This window comes from Dreissena polymorpha, chromosome 8, assembly GCF_020536995.1.
Source record: "Dreissena polymorpha isolate Duluth1 chromosome 8, UMN_Dpol_1.0, whole genome shotgun sequence".
NCBI lineage: Eukaryota > Metazoa > Mollusca > Bivalvia > Myida > Dreissenidae > Dreissena > Dreissena polymorpha.
Window position 1 is genome coordinate 90,054,510 of NC_068362.1, and position 17,849 is coordinate 90,072,358.

Consider the following 17,849-nt stretch of genomic DNA (forward strand, 5'->3'; position numbering starts at 1 on the left):
AAAATTATTGTTTAATATAAGAACAGATGCAATATAAATATAAAGAAACACGCACCCAATGTATTGATTTTGACAGTTGAGTTCAAAACTGTTGTTTCCGCTAAATATGTGTGTACATGAGATACAATTGGTTCACGCTCAGCGTTCTGTTAGCATCTTTGCAAAATGTCATGCTTCCATTTTAGAATGTTTAAGTTGGCGTATGCATTACTCGATTTAATGAATTCAGTTTTACTGGCGGGAACATTTAAGGACAAAGCATGGGGCATTTTATCGGTCAAAACCTGGGTCATACATCTTTGCCGAAAAGTGTGATTTTTTCCGCTAAAATAGCCAAACAAATAAGAGAGAGAAGGTCTGCATAACTTTATTGTCGTTCACTTTTTAAAATGATTTACCATTAAATAAAAATGACATGCAGAGATATTTCAAATTTCCATTTAGTATTATTTATATATATAATGTTGGTTATTCTAGTAAATTTAGATGTAATGCAGCGACTTAGATATAATCTAGCACACACTGATCGTTAAACGATAATGTTCCTTCTCCTGGGTCGGAACAAATTATGATTGGTTGGGTTAGTGGGAACATGTAGCTTTTTCTTTCGCCTTATTTATATGTATTGTAACATTACGCGATATACTCAAGTTCGTCGAAAATACATAACACGCAGTAAAAACGAAATGTTAGTGATAAGTTAAAAAGATAAATCGTCGGATGGTTATTTAGTGCTTCAATCTAGTCAATTGTTTCTTATCGAAATATTTGAATTTCAAAGATAAATGTGCCTTTCTCTCCGGCATCGTTTTTGCAATCGTTAAACAAAGCTTATCTCACTAGTTGTACTTCATACTTCGGAAAATATATCAGTGCAAAAAGACGACCACCCCGGGGGGTAACTTCCTATATACGGGTATATAGGGGTGTGCCGATTTTATGGGGGGTGTTTTTCGACTAAAATTATAGAAATAGGTATGGTTTTGAGCATCTAAGTATAGATATGGGTATTGAAATCAGAAATTTGCTTGTAAATAAATGAATATAGATTTGAAAGTATCAGTATCAAAATGGGTATGATAAATGTCATTCTTCTATATTTAAATGGGTATCAAAAGGCAAATTTCAGTAGCGGGAAAGATGCAGAAATGTGACTGTTTTTATCTGTTGCTTGATCGACCAAGATGATACTGTGACGTCATATATTAACATGCGTCATATATTAAGTGACGAAATCTTTACATAATCTAAAAGTGCCGGGAAAAGTGCAGTTACTGCAAATGATTTATAAAAACTGCGTCGGAATTAGACGACTGTCAAAATAACCGACTTTACGCTACATGTGTACACGGAATTATACTCTGTCATTCCCGGCTGTCATTGTGACATCTTGGATAAAAATATATGTTTTGTAGAAAATTTTGATTATGTGTGGAATCAAGAAATCGTTATCACAGGCTTTGAAAGTATATTAAGAAAACATTTAATTTCAGTTCATACTTAAATATAGGATTTTATTAAAAGTTGAAAACATATTTAAAATGGAGATTTCTATTACGATAGACGAATTGGAAAGTGACCAATCTGTTTTCGTAGACAGTTTAGATATATCTCTAGCTCAACTAAGGGTCCAATTGATCCAAATGTTTATATTGAAATGGGTCCACTTTCTCAATGGTATCGTATACAAATGGGTATGCTTTTTCAAAAACCTTGTATCAAAATGGGTCTACTTTATCAGAGTTCCGGTAAAGAAATGGGTCACATTTCGTAAGTCTCAGCGTGACACCCCTACCCTAAAATTTGGGAAGTAACCTCCCCCCCCCCCCCTCCCCGGGACCCCGGGGACGACCACCTGTTAAATAAGTGTGTTTCAAACCCAAATAACCGATATAAATTATAGACAATAATTCGGCGAACCCGATCCTCCGACGAGCCAGATAACATTTTCCATCCAAGTCACCAACCTATTATTCTATTTATCATGTCACATTTATTTCTTTTTATTTTATGCTTTTTTCACCGTTTATTTACACTGTACAATAGTTTTAAGCGGGATTATTCGATTTTGTCAAATATTTATGAATAAATATAAAATGTGTAAAAAACTTATTATACACATATTTTAATATAAATTTAAATAAAAGTTAAAAAGAACATGTGTCGATGAATGCGAAATAAGCCAGATATTTATTTCTGAAATTGAACACGGCTGTACAGCCGAATTCGCCAGCATGTATACCATGTATATGTGAATCTAAATTTAGTTTAACGGTTTATTTGAATTCCTGCAACGATATTTATTCATACGACACACAAACACTAACTCCGATCCTAATACAAAGACGAATGCTTCGGTTATTGTAGGAAAATATGTACGTCACAATCGGCTCGGGACGCTAATTTCACAGTAAAACAGAGCGACTGATGGATATTCGAGGTCACGTTGTCATCTAGCCTAATTAAATATCTTTTGGGATATTAGGTTTCCTGGTTATCGGGCTGATTTAAAGGCATGTGACAAGCTAAAATAGTTTAATTCAATACTTTCATAAATGTGTTTTCCTAGCATTGTCGTGCAGTTCCTCTTTAAAACATGCCAGTTGTTTTATATGTTTTGTTTGTGCTATATTCAATAGTGGTTTTTCATTAGTGAGTGATTGTATCTTCAAACTGAGCTTTTACGATCAATAAACTGTCTCGAGGCAGCGTCTTGTCCCATAATCATCGCGTTTGATCTTATAGATCTTATATCAAATATCGAGTAAAGAAAAATACACTCATGATATGTTATACGGTTGAAAATGCAGTGTATATATCGAGATTATAGAACTTATATGGTACTAAAATCCGTAAAAGAATACCATCTCAGAATGGCGTTATGTATGTCGTTAGCCTTGTTCCATTTACTAATGAATAGTATTAATGTAGTAAAGAGGTTGCTAGTTGTTCGTATAATATTTGTACGCGTGCTATTTTTATAAGATATGTGTTGACACTAAACACTTAAGCTTACTAAATACACCGCTTTTTTACAACTTCAGTATTAGTGTTATAAAAATGCTTTTATTTGCTTACATTCTAATGCGTACAATGTAAGCGGTTTCTTTCATCCTAGTTCTAATCATAACCATCATCATCGCCAACAGCAGCGCTCGAGTATCACCAAAAATCATCATCATTTTCAGTATAAGTATCATAATCATCAGAAATCGTGAGCATGGTCATAAATGCAACTGTCATGTAATCATCCTTAGCGTCTAACCATCGTTGATAAAGATATCATACTTGTCGTCATCTTCATCACCTTCGATATCGATAGCGTCGTCATACTCGTCGTCTATATCAATGTCATCATCGTCGTGAGTTTTGTATCGATTCTCTTATCTTTTACACCTACATATTAGTATGTCACCAACGTTGAATAAGTGTGCCTCGCTCTGGGAAAAGTTGCTAAATGCATGCGCGTAAACTCTCGTCTTAGATAAGCATGTGCAGTCCGCACACGCTATTCGGAGACGACTTTCTCCGTCTGTAATGATTTTTTTTTAATACAAGGTCTCTTCTAAAAGAAAATCCATCTGATGCGAAAATTGTCGTCCCTGACTAGCATGTGCTGATTGAAACATGGGAATACACTTTACGCTCATACGTGCGGCCCAGTTTTCCCCGAGCAAGGCTGAAATGATCCTGGCACAGTTCTTTATTGTATATCCTCTTTTCCAGGTAAGGCCCAACCAGGGACTATGGGTGAGTACATAGTTTTGTTACGCTTTTTGTATCCCAGTTTTGTCGATAACGTATTACTTTCTGAAACAGCTCGGCTCAACTCGACCCGGGCAGGATAAAGCAAGATCTAGCATGGTTGGTGCTGTTATATACGTTGACATAAATTCATGATTAAGTGCTGCTGTTTCTACTTTTGCTACTGCTTATACTACTTATAATAGTATTATTCAATCACGGCGAACATTGTACACGTTATTAACTATTTATATTGGTTAACAGTAAATTCAAGTCGTTCACTCTTTTATATGAAAATCGAGTCTGGGCGGAAAGTGTCGTCCCTCATCGGTCTTTGAGGACTAGGATGACACTTTACGCACATTTAATTTAGCATTGTTTCTTCAAAAAAACAAACAGCCAACGCTGCATTTAAATTAATTTATATAATGTAATACCTCCCTGTGCTAGCCATGTGTGAGCGACTATTTATCGATCGTAACGTTGTCAGGGTTGCCAAGAACGATTATTGTACTACTGTTACAAACATGTAAGCGTTATTCCCTCCCTTTATGCTCTTTTTCATCGGAACGAATATCTCAACAAACGATATGCTCTTAGAAACTCCTTTCTTGTTTGTTAACTTACCTGACAATATTTTGTTTAGGTTTGTGTTTGTTAATAGAACAAAGGGAAACGTATTAACTTCTTGCAGTCAAAAAAATGACAATATAACAAGAAAAATGCGGTATAATTTTAAATGATAAACATAAGCATTTGTATATTGTCACATTTACATCATGCATGGGAAATACCGTCAACCTCCTTTTCAAACCAGTCCCATCAAGGCTGCTCAAACCACACTATGACGATTGTTTTTACCCTGTTCCGTCCTTATCATATAGGGGCGATAACTGTGGGCAGTTTTATATCAATAATACCAAGTGATGTCCCCTGCTTGATGGACACTGTCCATGATAATCAGCAACACTCGGATCTATTCTTAGCACTAATGATGAAGAACTGCACATTTATATTGGTTCGCGGTTGATCAAGCCCCACTGTCAATATACTTTTAACAAGTTAAACATTGCAGATATCGCTTCTAAAATCTTACCGACCAAAATAGCACAAACTGCATTGAAATCGACAAAATAGTAAATAATCCGTAAACAACTTATTGTTATAGATGTATATAACCCGACATCTGGTGATTTCTCTGGAGAAAAAGGAATAATTCCTTGCCTTGTTTCCAATTCAATATTTGGACTCCATTTGAATCAAGCGACATGACAAATTATTTTCATACGAAAGAATGGTGTACACAAAAACGAACGTCATGTACTTACTTTTATTAGAACCGATGTCGTAAAGATATGCACTAAATTATTGTGGTTTACTGTATCTATAATTACAAAGTTACAATTTACTAGCTGAATAAAAACCTTGCGAAGAATATCAATTTCCGCTATGCTAGGTTTTGCATCCTTCTTTTTAAAAATTAAACGTATATTTCTTGAAAAGCGTATAAGTAACCTTATATATGATTAAACGTTAGTTTAGTGGAAAGAAACGAACTCTTAATAACATACAATAATGAAACTGAAACTGTAGTCAATCTTGTCGTATTTGTTTGCGTGGAAGTAGAGCTACGTCTATTTACGCATAACGCACTCAAAATGCCGCCAGCCTTTTTTTCAAATAATTAATATATAAAATGTTCAATTTTCTGTTCTAAGAATTTTGAACTCGCTTAACCGAATATGAAAAACATTTGTTTATATTTTGTTTTTGACGTGATTCATTAAACGTCCGTGATATAAATTAAAGTGCAGTGCTGAACATTTTTTATAATTATTACATAATAACTTTTTTATGTCAATAATTTATTCTAAGTGCGTTTAAATTTATTTATCTATAGAATGCAATTAGTTCTAAGTTCAATATAATTACAATGCATAATTGCATTTTCCAATCGAGGTAATTTGTTATGGTATACTCATTATGGAACTCAATCTTTGTCATGGAACACCCACAAGTATAATCTGTAACCGTTTGTGTTATACATCGTCTTTATTAGTCCCTTGAAAACATAATGTTCGTCTGAAAGTGTTATGGTTTTAAATGAGAACATTTGCGACATTGCAACTATTAGTTTACGTTGACTCATGGGATTTAAATGCGAAAATAATAGAAGACCTTTATATGGTACATTTTTGTAAATTCACTTTTCATACAGATATTAATCTTACATGTAATAGGCGAAATACGAAAATAATAAGTATGTTAAAAAAAGCGATATATAAATTAATACTATCATGTATACTTAGTACTTTTACTTTGGTTTGCTCGAACATTGCGTTTCTGATGTTGTTAATGATGTTGAGCAAGTTGATTGGCATTGCTCTCAGCTTCAACTAATTGAAATACCGCGTATTGTCCTTGATGGCGGAGAAGTTTGAAATTTATTTGCTCTGACAAAAATTGAAATATCCAAGGATCTAGTTCGTTTTTGTGAACATGGAATAGACTAATATTAAAGTAATGATACGCGGATCAGTTTTGTGATTTTAAACTGGAATTAATAAACGGGAACAGTTGAAAAATTGGTGATACTTTAATGTTCTATACATTTATTTACATAATACCTGCGAAATAGTTTACCTGGATTTACATGGATTACCTGGTCTATTTATAGTATAGCACGGTGTATGTATGTAGTTGCGCTTTCAATGAACTTTCAATAAACTTTTGTTGAATATACAGCAACCTATAAACTGTTGCAAAAATGCCCAAATGCCTCCAAAAAAGAAGGACAAGGGTAACCCTCAAAAGGATAGCATAAGCACTGTTAAAAATAAAAAGAGGAAAAATGCGCAGGTTTCTCCTGACAATTTGAATGTGCATTCACTACCAGAAAAGCGACCTGATTCCCGTGTATCACCGAGTAACACGATGTCGTCGCAACCGCAACCGCAACCAGGATTCTCTCATGCGATGAACATGTCTTCTATGGGTAATATGAACAATTATCAGACTCAACCCGGAGCTTTCTATACACCTCAGCAGCTGAATACGCCGCACAACACACAATACGTTAATGCGTCCCCACAGTTCCAATCGGGCGCCCCCAAGTCAATAACGCTTACAATGACACTTTCCAAAAGTCTGTGCTTGATCAGTTGATGTCTTTAGATAATCATTTAAATAAATTGGATTCCATTGAGAAACAATTATCTACCCTTACTACTAAATTAGGCAAAATGGATACTCTAGTTACCACCCTTGAATGCAAAGTCAAAGACGTTGATACACGAGTGAAAGAGGTAGAAGTGAGCCGCGCGTTTAACTCCAAAACATGCGAGCATCTTAAATCCAAAAACGCTGCATTAGATAAAGCCCTTCAGGCGGAACGAGCTAAAGTTGCAGAACTAGCTTCTGAGTTCAAAACTCTAAACTCGGTATCCGATGATATGTAGGACCTACGTGCGAATTTCATGAGATGCAATTTATTATTTCACGGTTTTCCGGAAGAAAAGTCCCATGCAGCGAGGAAGTCGGAAGATTGTGCTAAGCTTGTGCTTGACTATCTGAACGATAAACTTGAAATCGCGCGTGCCCATGAAAATATTAGAACTGGGCTTGGTGCAAAATACGATTTTCGCAAATCGAGACCAGTCGTTGTTATGTTCAACCACTATCCCGACAAGCTTCTTGTGAAACAAAAAGCACCATGGTCAGCGCCAAGAAGGATGGTAAAGCAGCATAATTATCATATGATAAACTTTATATTGACAATAGAATGTACACTGTTGATACGGTGCACAATTCAGGTTAAAGCACTAGTTAGGAACCTGATCAGAGACAGTTATCGTTCCTCTTATGGAATGTGCAAGGTTTAAGTGCAAAATTACAAGACTCAGACTTTTTTAATTATGTGTGTGATTTTGATGTGTTGCTATTAATTCTAACACGGCACGTGACTTGTTTTCTATAGACAAAGAAGGAAATCAAGCGTGGGTTATTCTGCAATAACTTATGGGCGGAGCTTATACACTGAAAGAACGCGCTGTAGCTAAACAAAACATGCCGATACATTTTCCACCAGCGTAATAATCCGGTATTTTATGAATGAGTCACGTGACAAAATACTACGCTATGAACAGAAATGCGTAAACTTGACCCAATTTCCTACGGTGTTCGTCTGCTGCTTCGATACTGAAATGGCTGAAGTTCGAATCGGAGTTGTTGTCTTGTAGATTCAACACTCTTGCGTTAATTTAAAGAGTACAATGAAAACATGTTAGTTTACGCAAGTTGTTGTTCTTAGTTAACCAAACGTGAGAAATGAAATGGGTTTTTTTCCATCCAGTTTGGCTGTTATTGAGGGCGGAGATCTGATCGACAGAACAGCCGAAAGCTATTTTTATGGGCGGAGCTTCACATAAAATAGTATGCAAGAAAAATAAGATACATTCTATAAATCTTTAGTAAAAATCGTGTTAGAATCGAAATAATTCGTGTACGTTATAGTTTGTGGTCGAATAACCCACGGCCGGAAGTTTAGATGCGTGGTTTCAAATCACTCGTGCTTCGCACTCGTGATTTAATCCCTACGCATCTAAACTTCCGGCCGTGGGTTATTCGACAACAAACTATAACGTACACGAATTATTTCTTAAATGAACCTTGGAATGCTTCTAACAAAGACGTCAGTATTGATGGTTATGATTGCTTTAATTGTCCCTGTCCGAAATCTGTAATGCTAAAAGATTTAGCGGAGGGGTTATTGTGTATTATAAAAGCTATTACAAAAATTATTTTCACCTATTAAACATTGATCATAAAGGATTAATCTGGTTTTAACTTGATAAACAGTTCTTACAATCTGATAAAGATGCCTATTTTTGCGTTTGTTATGTTCCTCCAGAAGATTCGGCAGTTTATAGAAATGTGAATTTTGTTTTGTATGGTTTTGATTTTTATGAATGTCTAGATACTGAAATACGAAAATATTGTGATAAAGGTAGTATCTATTTACTAGGTGACCTGAATAGTCGCACGAGCAATTTACCAGATTATTTTACTGACCTAAATCTTGAAAGATATGTAGATTTACCCGAGTCCGTTATGTCTGGAGCGGATCTACCTGCACGTAAAATTCATGACAACGGGTTCAAAAACTATGGATCGAAATTGTTATCTCTTTGCAAGGGAAATAATCTTTGTATTAAAAATGGCCGTAAAGATGAGGGTACATGTACGTATAATGCTATTTATAGAAATAGACCAGTGTCTAGCCTGGTAGAGTATGTAATTCCTAATATAGAATGTCATGATAATGTCTCTAATATGTGTGTTCCAGATACAATTAATGAATATTCTGATCACTGTCCATTGACATTTTCTCTTTCTTGTTGTATATCAGATGTGCTAATCGAATATGTAGAATTTGAAAAAAATGTATGGAACTCGTCAGAAAATGATGATTTTTTTTAAACATTTTACAAGACAAATGTAATATCTTTGACGAAATAAACCAGAAATTGTTAGATGGTGTTTATAATATTGATCAATGTATGAAATGTTTCTCTGATACTGTATATGACATTTCATTTGCATGTTATGGTAAAACGTACAATAATCGTCCCAGACAAAAGAAGCGCAAGTCGCTATGGTTTAATGATGATTGTAAATATGCAAAAAAAGTTATTTTGTGACGCGAAGAGACGTTATGCTAACATTAAGTCGGAAGAAAATAAAATATAATTGTTTAATTGTAGAAAACAATACATTACAGTAAAGAGATCGGCTCAAAGGAAATATTTTTACAAATAAACAATAAAAATGTCTAATTTTAGCAAAACGTCTCCCCGCTAGTTTTGGAAGTATATTAAGAAATTTAGAAATACAACTGGTTTTGATTCTAACGCTAGTCTTGATGATTACAAAAAATATTTTCAAAATATGTCTAATGATAATCAAAGTGAGTTCAGGAGTGATGAATTTTCTGCTGAACGTGATGTTACAATTAATATTGAGTATCTTGATAGATCAATTTCTGTTGAGGAGGTTAAAAAAAACAATATCTTCTTTAAATAAATATAAATGTTGTGATTATGAGAACAATGTATCAGACTTCTTTATTGATGCTAACAATGTTATATCTCCTTGTGTGTGTACTATTTTTAACCATATTTATGATAACTGTGTATATCCTGAGGCATGGTCCAAAGCAGTAATTGTACCAATATATAAGAAAGGTGACAAAAATGTACCCGCGAATTATAGAGGTATCACATTAGTAAATGTCATAGGAAAAATATTTTCTTTGATACTAAGGAATCGTATTAATAAGTGGTGTGAACAAGAACATATTTTTAACGAATCTCAATATGGTTTTCGAGATGGGCGCTCTACATCTGATGCTATTTTCTTATTACATACTATTATACAGAAAGTTCTGTCTAAAATCTAAATTATGGTGTGTTTTTATTGATTACCAGAGGACATTTGATACTTTTAATACAGATGTGTTATGGATTTAATTGTTACAATCAGGAATTAGTTGTAAAATGGCAAATATGATGAAATGTATATATTTAAATGTGCAAGCCTGTGTGAAATTGTCAAGTAATATGAATATGTCTGACTTTTTCAATGTAACAATTGGATTAAAACAAGGGGAGCCTTTATCTCCCCTTCTTTTTATATTGTTCATAAATGATATCACTGAAAACATGAACTTAAATGAGTTAACTGAAAAAGATTATGAACTTTTGTCCATGTATATGATTTTATTTGCCGATGATATTGTATTATTCACAACAGATCCAAATAGTATACAGTCGCAAATAGATTCTGTACATCATTATTCTATGAAATGGGGTTTATAAATAAATGTAAATAAAACTAAAAAATGTGTTTTTGAAAAAATAAAGCAAAATGTGTATCCTCAAAAAATTGACATTGTTGACAACTTTGTATATCTTGGAATAGAATTTACTTATACTGGCAACATGGTCAATGCAGTTACAATAAACTCTTAAATGTGTTTGATAAAGTTAGCCTAGATATTAAGACAAAGCTATCCCTATTTGATTCTATGATTGTACCTATACTGACATATGGTTGTGAAGTATGGGGTGTGTATAATTATAAACATGTTGATAAATTACATATTAAGTTTTATAAATATATACTTATATTTACTTTGTGTAAAGAAACAAACTTCTACATATGCTGTATATGGTGAACTCGGTCGAGTACCTTTGTCAGTTATTTGTAAGGAAAGAGCAATTAAATTTTGGTTGAAAATCATGAAAAATATTGAATCACCTTTTATATAGAATGTATAATGACCCATGTAGCATTGTAACTACTTCTTGTTGGGCTAGTAGAATAAATTCTATCATAGACCATTTAGGTTTACGGGATATTAGATTGTATTTTGATCCCAGTGTAAATTATTATAATTCATTAAAATCGAGAAGTAGAGATCAATTTGTTCAAGAGTTGAGTAGTCGTGTTAATTCAATGTCAAATTTGATAGTTATTGTAAATATAAAACTGAATTTTGCTTTGAAAAGTATTTGGAGGTTATATCAAATGGTAAACTTAGACACCAATTAACTTGTTTAAGATTATGTTCTCATAGTTTTGAGATAGAACTAGGTAGGTATAACAATACAGAAAGAACTAATAGATTGTGTAAATTATGTAACCAAAATGACGTGAGTCTGAATATCACTTTATGTTATGTTGCTCACGATACAGTTGTATAAGATCAAAATTACTTGGCCAATGTTAATGGCCTTCCGTACAAACATTTAATTCGTTAATGTCAACTTCAAGTAAAAGTAAAAAATGTATATATAATCTTGCAAAATATATTAAAAAAGCATTATGTATACGACAAAATACCCTTGATAGTTTTCCTGGCTTCTGATCGCTTATATATATATATATATATATATATATATATATATATATATATATTTATATATATCTATGTAATGTTCTGTATTACTTGTCTATGCTTATTTGATTTTTGTGATGGTCTTTGTCATACGTTTGTTTGTGTGTTTGTTAATGGCCAAAGGTAACGCAAAGTGCATTAGTATCTTAATTACTAATTTTATCACGCATGTTTAAATGTCTTATAATATGTATCACGATGAGGTGTGATATGCTTACGTGAATTGTATTTTCTGTTATGTTCTGTAAAATACAGAAATAATATATCTCTGGTATCAAAAAGAATACAAATAATTAAACATGATCTACATATATTCTGACTCGAATGTACAGAAACTATTCGGTTGGATATTTAAATCGTTTAGGTTCGTATACGCGATGGCTAATGGTGTTTCTGGAGTAAGTTTGCATTAATGCAGTATGGTAGCACCGCGTTTAAACTATGCGAGGACCGTGTATATTGTATTCTTACGAAACACATAAACATCATTTTGTTGTATTGTAAAATACTTTGAGTTATTTTATATGGACACAGACCTACACTCATCATATGTTTTTGAAATAAAAAAAAGTGTTTGTATTCGTTTGAATAAGCAACTATACAAACATAACACTTACTATCAATATTGATATTATAATCGATTTAACATGGTCTGTGAAAACGGGGCTTTATGCATGTGAGTAAATTATCGTCCAGGATTAGCATGTGCAGTCCGCAAATGCTATTCAGGATACACGTTCCACTTTATTGTATAATTCGTTTGCAAAAAGGCATTCGGTTTTGCGAAAATCCAGTTTATGCGCAAAAGTGTCGTCTCTTAATAGCCTGTTTACGCACATACAATAAACTTTGTTTTGGCACGATATGTTGTTTTCGATTTAAATGCGTTACAGAAAACATGAATATAAATGCAAACCTTGTGACTTTTAAAATTGCCCGTTCGAACATTATCATAGATCACAAGAGTATTCCCATCAAAGGACCTTCATTAAATGTACCTCACAATACACCCACGGGTGTGTGTGTGTGCGTGTGTGCGTGATTCATTTTATCCACATTTGCAACATTTATAATGTATAATCTCGCCGTTGCGATTCACCGTTAATGAAACGATTCGCGGAATTACGAGTAATCACTTCAATTGTTCCAAAAACCAATGCCACCGTCCCGCGGTCACGCACGTTTTTGTTTCTCATAAAAGGCGCATCAATAATTTAAAAACCAATTGGTATTAATTTATTGGGAGACGAACGCTATTCAGAGATGCGAAACCTCTAATTGTACATAGTGGACGACAGAAGCGCAAAGTGTGCATTATTTTGAAATCGAATAATTATATATGGAACTATATCATTTTTTAAATTTAATTATTATATTTGCATATAATATAATACTAAAATGACGTGTCAATGATAGCTCAGTATTAATGTGACAATACCACCTCACTTAAATGTAGCCAAACTATCAACACTTAAACTGGTTTTGCCTCAGTATGTTTCACAGTATTAATAACACGTAGATGCGCCCATCCGATGGACAATTACCCGTCGTTACGTGATTCAGTTTGTGGATTATGCTTAGACGGCGTTTAAAGGACGAGGCGGACAGCGGAGGCCCGGAAGTACCGACTCCTGGCCTCCTGTCTAGCTTCAAGGAATGCGTAACAAATTGCTGTATTTTCCAGTGCATCGCTTTGTGTTTCTTTACACAAGGTAAGATTTGAAAACAACATAACAGTGAGTGGAAATAAATATGAGCCAATTCTGGGAAAACGAGACTTTATGCATTTGCGTTAAGTGTTGTCCCAGACTAGCATGTGCAGTCAACACGCTAATCAGGGTCGACACTTTCCACCTAAACTGGATTTTCACTAAGAAGAAACGTCCTTTACTCGAAAAGCACTATTTTAGCGGAAAGTGTCGTCCCTGAGTAGCTTTTGTGGACTTCACATGCTAATCCAGGACGCCATTTTATGTAAAAGCATTTAGTCCCGCTTTACAGTAGCAAGGTTTCAAAATATGCAATAGCATTGTAAATCTACTGGTGATTTTATTGATAATTGCTTTCCAGTGTGTTTGTCTCGCCATTGATAAATTCAGTTAAACATGAACCATTACTTGATCATACGATTTCTGCAAACCCGTTAATTATAATATATATTATATTTTTTAGAACACCATGTGGTTTTTTATGTTCGTTTTGCGCATACACGCACATTCTTACCGAACTATACATATGAGACTAATATATTTTTATTTTTATTATATTAGGTTGAATACATATATTTTACTTTTGTTTTAAGTATTAAATTCTGAAATATTAGGCCTAGTAACGAGATTTTGTCTGTATTTACCCTATTTGTTTTGTAGTAAAAGCCTTCATTTTGTTCTTTGTTTATAGAAAGTTGACCGAGTATTATTACTGAATTACATTATAGATCTTTGAGTACTTGATGCATGTTACTCTTATGTTAAACTCAGATCTAAAGCCACCTAACTGTCACGACATGCAATTTGTAACATTTGCACTGGGAATGTATCTATATTTTGTTTTAGATGTTTGTGTTCGTAATATCTTGAGTTCAAAACACAACTCATACGCCCCAGACTAAAACATACTTCCTCTTGCAATGGTTCATCGAGTGCAAAAGTGTCTATTAGGTAGCCTGCAACATGCCCAATCGCGCGGTTTCACTTGTGAATATTCATCCAAGCCATATCAATTTTTAAATTACAGTTAATCCAAACAAAAGCAAATTCACCTGGCACTCAAACACAACACCAATAATATTTTGAAGATTATATTTTTTTTAAATATCTGAGTCACTTTGCAACATTATTGAAACATGTAGCATAAAACCAGGATTTATGACAGACCACTCTCTAGTTGAACTTAAACTGCACAAAATACAACCTGAAAGTGGCCCAGGATACTTTAAAATTAACAACAGCGTCTTATTAGATACACAATATCAAACGCAAATAAAACAAGAAATATTCAATACAGTTCAAAATAATAAAGATGCAAACCCAAGCACCTTATGGGAAATAATTAAAGAAAATATACGTAACACAACAATTAGATACAAATTATTTAAACAAAAAGAAACACACAAACTTGAAACTGAAACCATTAAAATGATAAAAAACTTGAAAAACGATTACATGAAGCAAACACAAGCTACACCAACGCCATTGAAAATGAAACAACATCAAACAAACAAATATTAGAAGGAATTGATCATACACATCTTAATGGAATAATACTACGAGCACATGCACAGCATGTTGAACACAACGAAAAAAATACAAAATACTTCGCAAACATCGAAAAACGTAGAAGTAAACAAACAACTGCACACAAATTAGTAGTCAATTGCGAAAATATAACAAACAGAACTCAAATACTAGAAGAACAACGTTTATTATTTTTCGAAACCCTCTATAAACGAAAACATGTAGAAAATAACATCCTTTTAAAAAATACACATTATGCTTTTAATCAAGAGGAAGAACTACTGTGCGATGGGTTACTGAATGAATATGAATGTGGATTAGCACTAAAAGAAATGCAAAATAACAAAAGTCCAGGATCTGATGGCATCACAATCGAATTTTATAAAATATTCTGGAATGATATAAAACACATCTAATTAAATCACTTAACTATTCATTTAACAACGAAAACTTAACAACGCTACAAAAACAAGGTATAATATCACTCATTCCAAAACCTGGAAAAAACTTAGAATCCTTTTCAAACTGGGGCCCTATTAGTTTCCTGAACAATGATTATAAAATTGCAACTAACAGTATATCAAACAGAATAACAAAAATATTACCACCAATCATTTCAAGATCACAATCTGGTTTCATAAAAGGACGTTACATCGGTGAAAACGTACGTCTGATACAAGAATGCATAATTTATGTTTACCAACCAAACAATTCCGGCCTCATTTTCTTTGCAGACTTCGAAAAGGCTTTCCATTCACTAGACCATTCGTTTATGTTCTCTTGCTTAGAAAATATGAATTTCGGCGAAATTCTAATTAAATGGGTAAAACTATTTTACACCGATATTAATAGTATAATTATTAACAATGGCTTTTTCTCTAACAGTTTTAACATCGAACGAGGGGTAAGACAAGGATGTTCACTTTCATCCTCGCTATTTATTATATGCATATCTATCACACTATATCCAATCAAATAAACATATAAAGGGAATATCGCTAGAACCCGACGAAGAAATTTAACAGTCTCTTTTTGCTGACGATGCAACTTATTTTTTAAATGACAGTAGTGACTCATTCGATAATCTTATAGAATCCCTAACCCTTTTTGGAATGTCATCTAGAGTAGGTACATTTAAACAAAGTAATATTCATCTTAAAAAAGAAATGAAATTCAACTGGACATCAGATTAAGCAACAACGTTAGGAATAATCTTTACAAACAATGAAAATGAAACAATTTAAAAAAACATATTGCCTAAATTACAAAAATTTAAAAATTGTTTAAAATCATGGCAGCATCGTAAACTTACACTAATCGGAAAAAACACCGTGTTGAAAACGTTTGCACTCCCTAAATTAATTTATACACTAACAGTTCTCCCACACTCACCAAATGATATTATTGAAGATATAAAATCAGAAATATTTAATTTAATATGGGACGGTAAACCTAATAAAATAAAACGAACTCAATTAATTCAATCAGTTGAATATGGAGGTATCAGACTAACGGATATAGATTTATTTCTGAATGCAATCAAACGCAGTTGGGTCAAAAGATATTTAGATAACACCAATACAAGTAAATGGAAATTATTCTACCAGAAAATCCATAAAACATAATGGTGACGCCTTACTTTTTGAATGTAATATGGACAACAATATCTTAGACGAAATTTTAACCAAAAACATATTTCTATCGAATGTTCTATCGGCATGGTGTAAAGTCACTCATAATTTAGAAACCAAAATAAATAGTAAAATCATGACATGGAACAATAAAGACATAGCTACTAATAATAAAACGTTTTTCTATAAAAATTGGTTCGAACGAAACATAAATATGTAGATCAATTATACGACTACAGAATAAACGACTTCTATTCTTTTGATAACTTATGCTACATATTCGGAATACCTACAAGTAACTTCCTGATGTACTACACATTTATCAAAGTATACCCTTACATATTAAAACTGTTATCAATAGAAATAACACACCATGTACTCAAAAAACGTTCGTAGAGAAAACATAATTTCAAAACAAAACAAAACTAACACAATATTTTATACACTTCAATTTAAAAACCCTGCCGAAATATCTTAAGCTCAAACTAAATGGCAAAACCTTCTTTGGGAAAAAGAATTTAATTGGAAACAAATATTTTTCATGCCATATAAATCAACTACTGATAGCACGCTGAGAAATTTTCAATATAAATACATCCAGAGAATTATAGCTACAAATAAATTTCTTTTTAAGTGCAACCTATTCAACACAAATTTATGTGATATGTGTAGTGAACATATTGAAACAATAGAACACCTTTTCTGGGAGTGTAAACATATTCAACCTCTATGGAATTAATTGACAACCTTTCTAGAGAAACAACAATTAAATGTTAAACTATCTCTCTTAGTAATCAGTTTGGGGGTAAATACCTTCAAAATACAAGAGGTTAATAATGTTGTGAATTACATAATTATATTAATGAAATATTTTATTATATTTAAACTCTCATAAACAAGTCCAGTATGCTTTCTACCCACTTTATGCAACTCATCATTATTCATAACTATTCTGTTGTTTTTCTTTTATTTTGAACACCTATCACGAACAACTAAAGAAAAAAATACATATTAACTTTTTTTAAATCAAAAGGAAACCCCAAGGTAAAAAAGTATACATTAGCATATCTTGTGTAACATGTTTGAACATTATGGCTGCTACATAGTATCACTTTGTTTTATGATCATATACATGTATACATTATATGTCTTATATTGAATTAAAAAATGAATTAAATTTATTTTTACTGGTGCAAGAACCCACCTAAAATAATTAAATGGAAATACAATTAGATTTATATCGCGTTTCACAATTCCACGTTCGAAAAGATGATTCTATAC

General features: G+C 32.9%; 1 protein-coding gene across 2 annotated transcripts in view; it reads left to right on the forward strand.

The window, feature by feature from the left end:
- The window catches only part of LOC127842613 (Kv channel-interacting protein 4-like), a 91,446-nt gene that overhangs the window by 13,967 nt on the left and 59,630 nt on the right, over positions 1–17,849 (forward strand). For both annotated transcript variants that reach the window (XM_052372202.1, XM_052372201.1), the window contains exon 2: positions 3,727–3,750. In XM_052372202.1, the coding sequence (XP_052228162.1) occupies positions 3,747–3,750 (4 nt within the window). In that variant the 5' untranslated portion in view covers positions 3,727–3,746. The remainder of the gene's footprint in view (positions 1–3,726; positions 3,751–17,849) is intronic.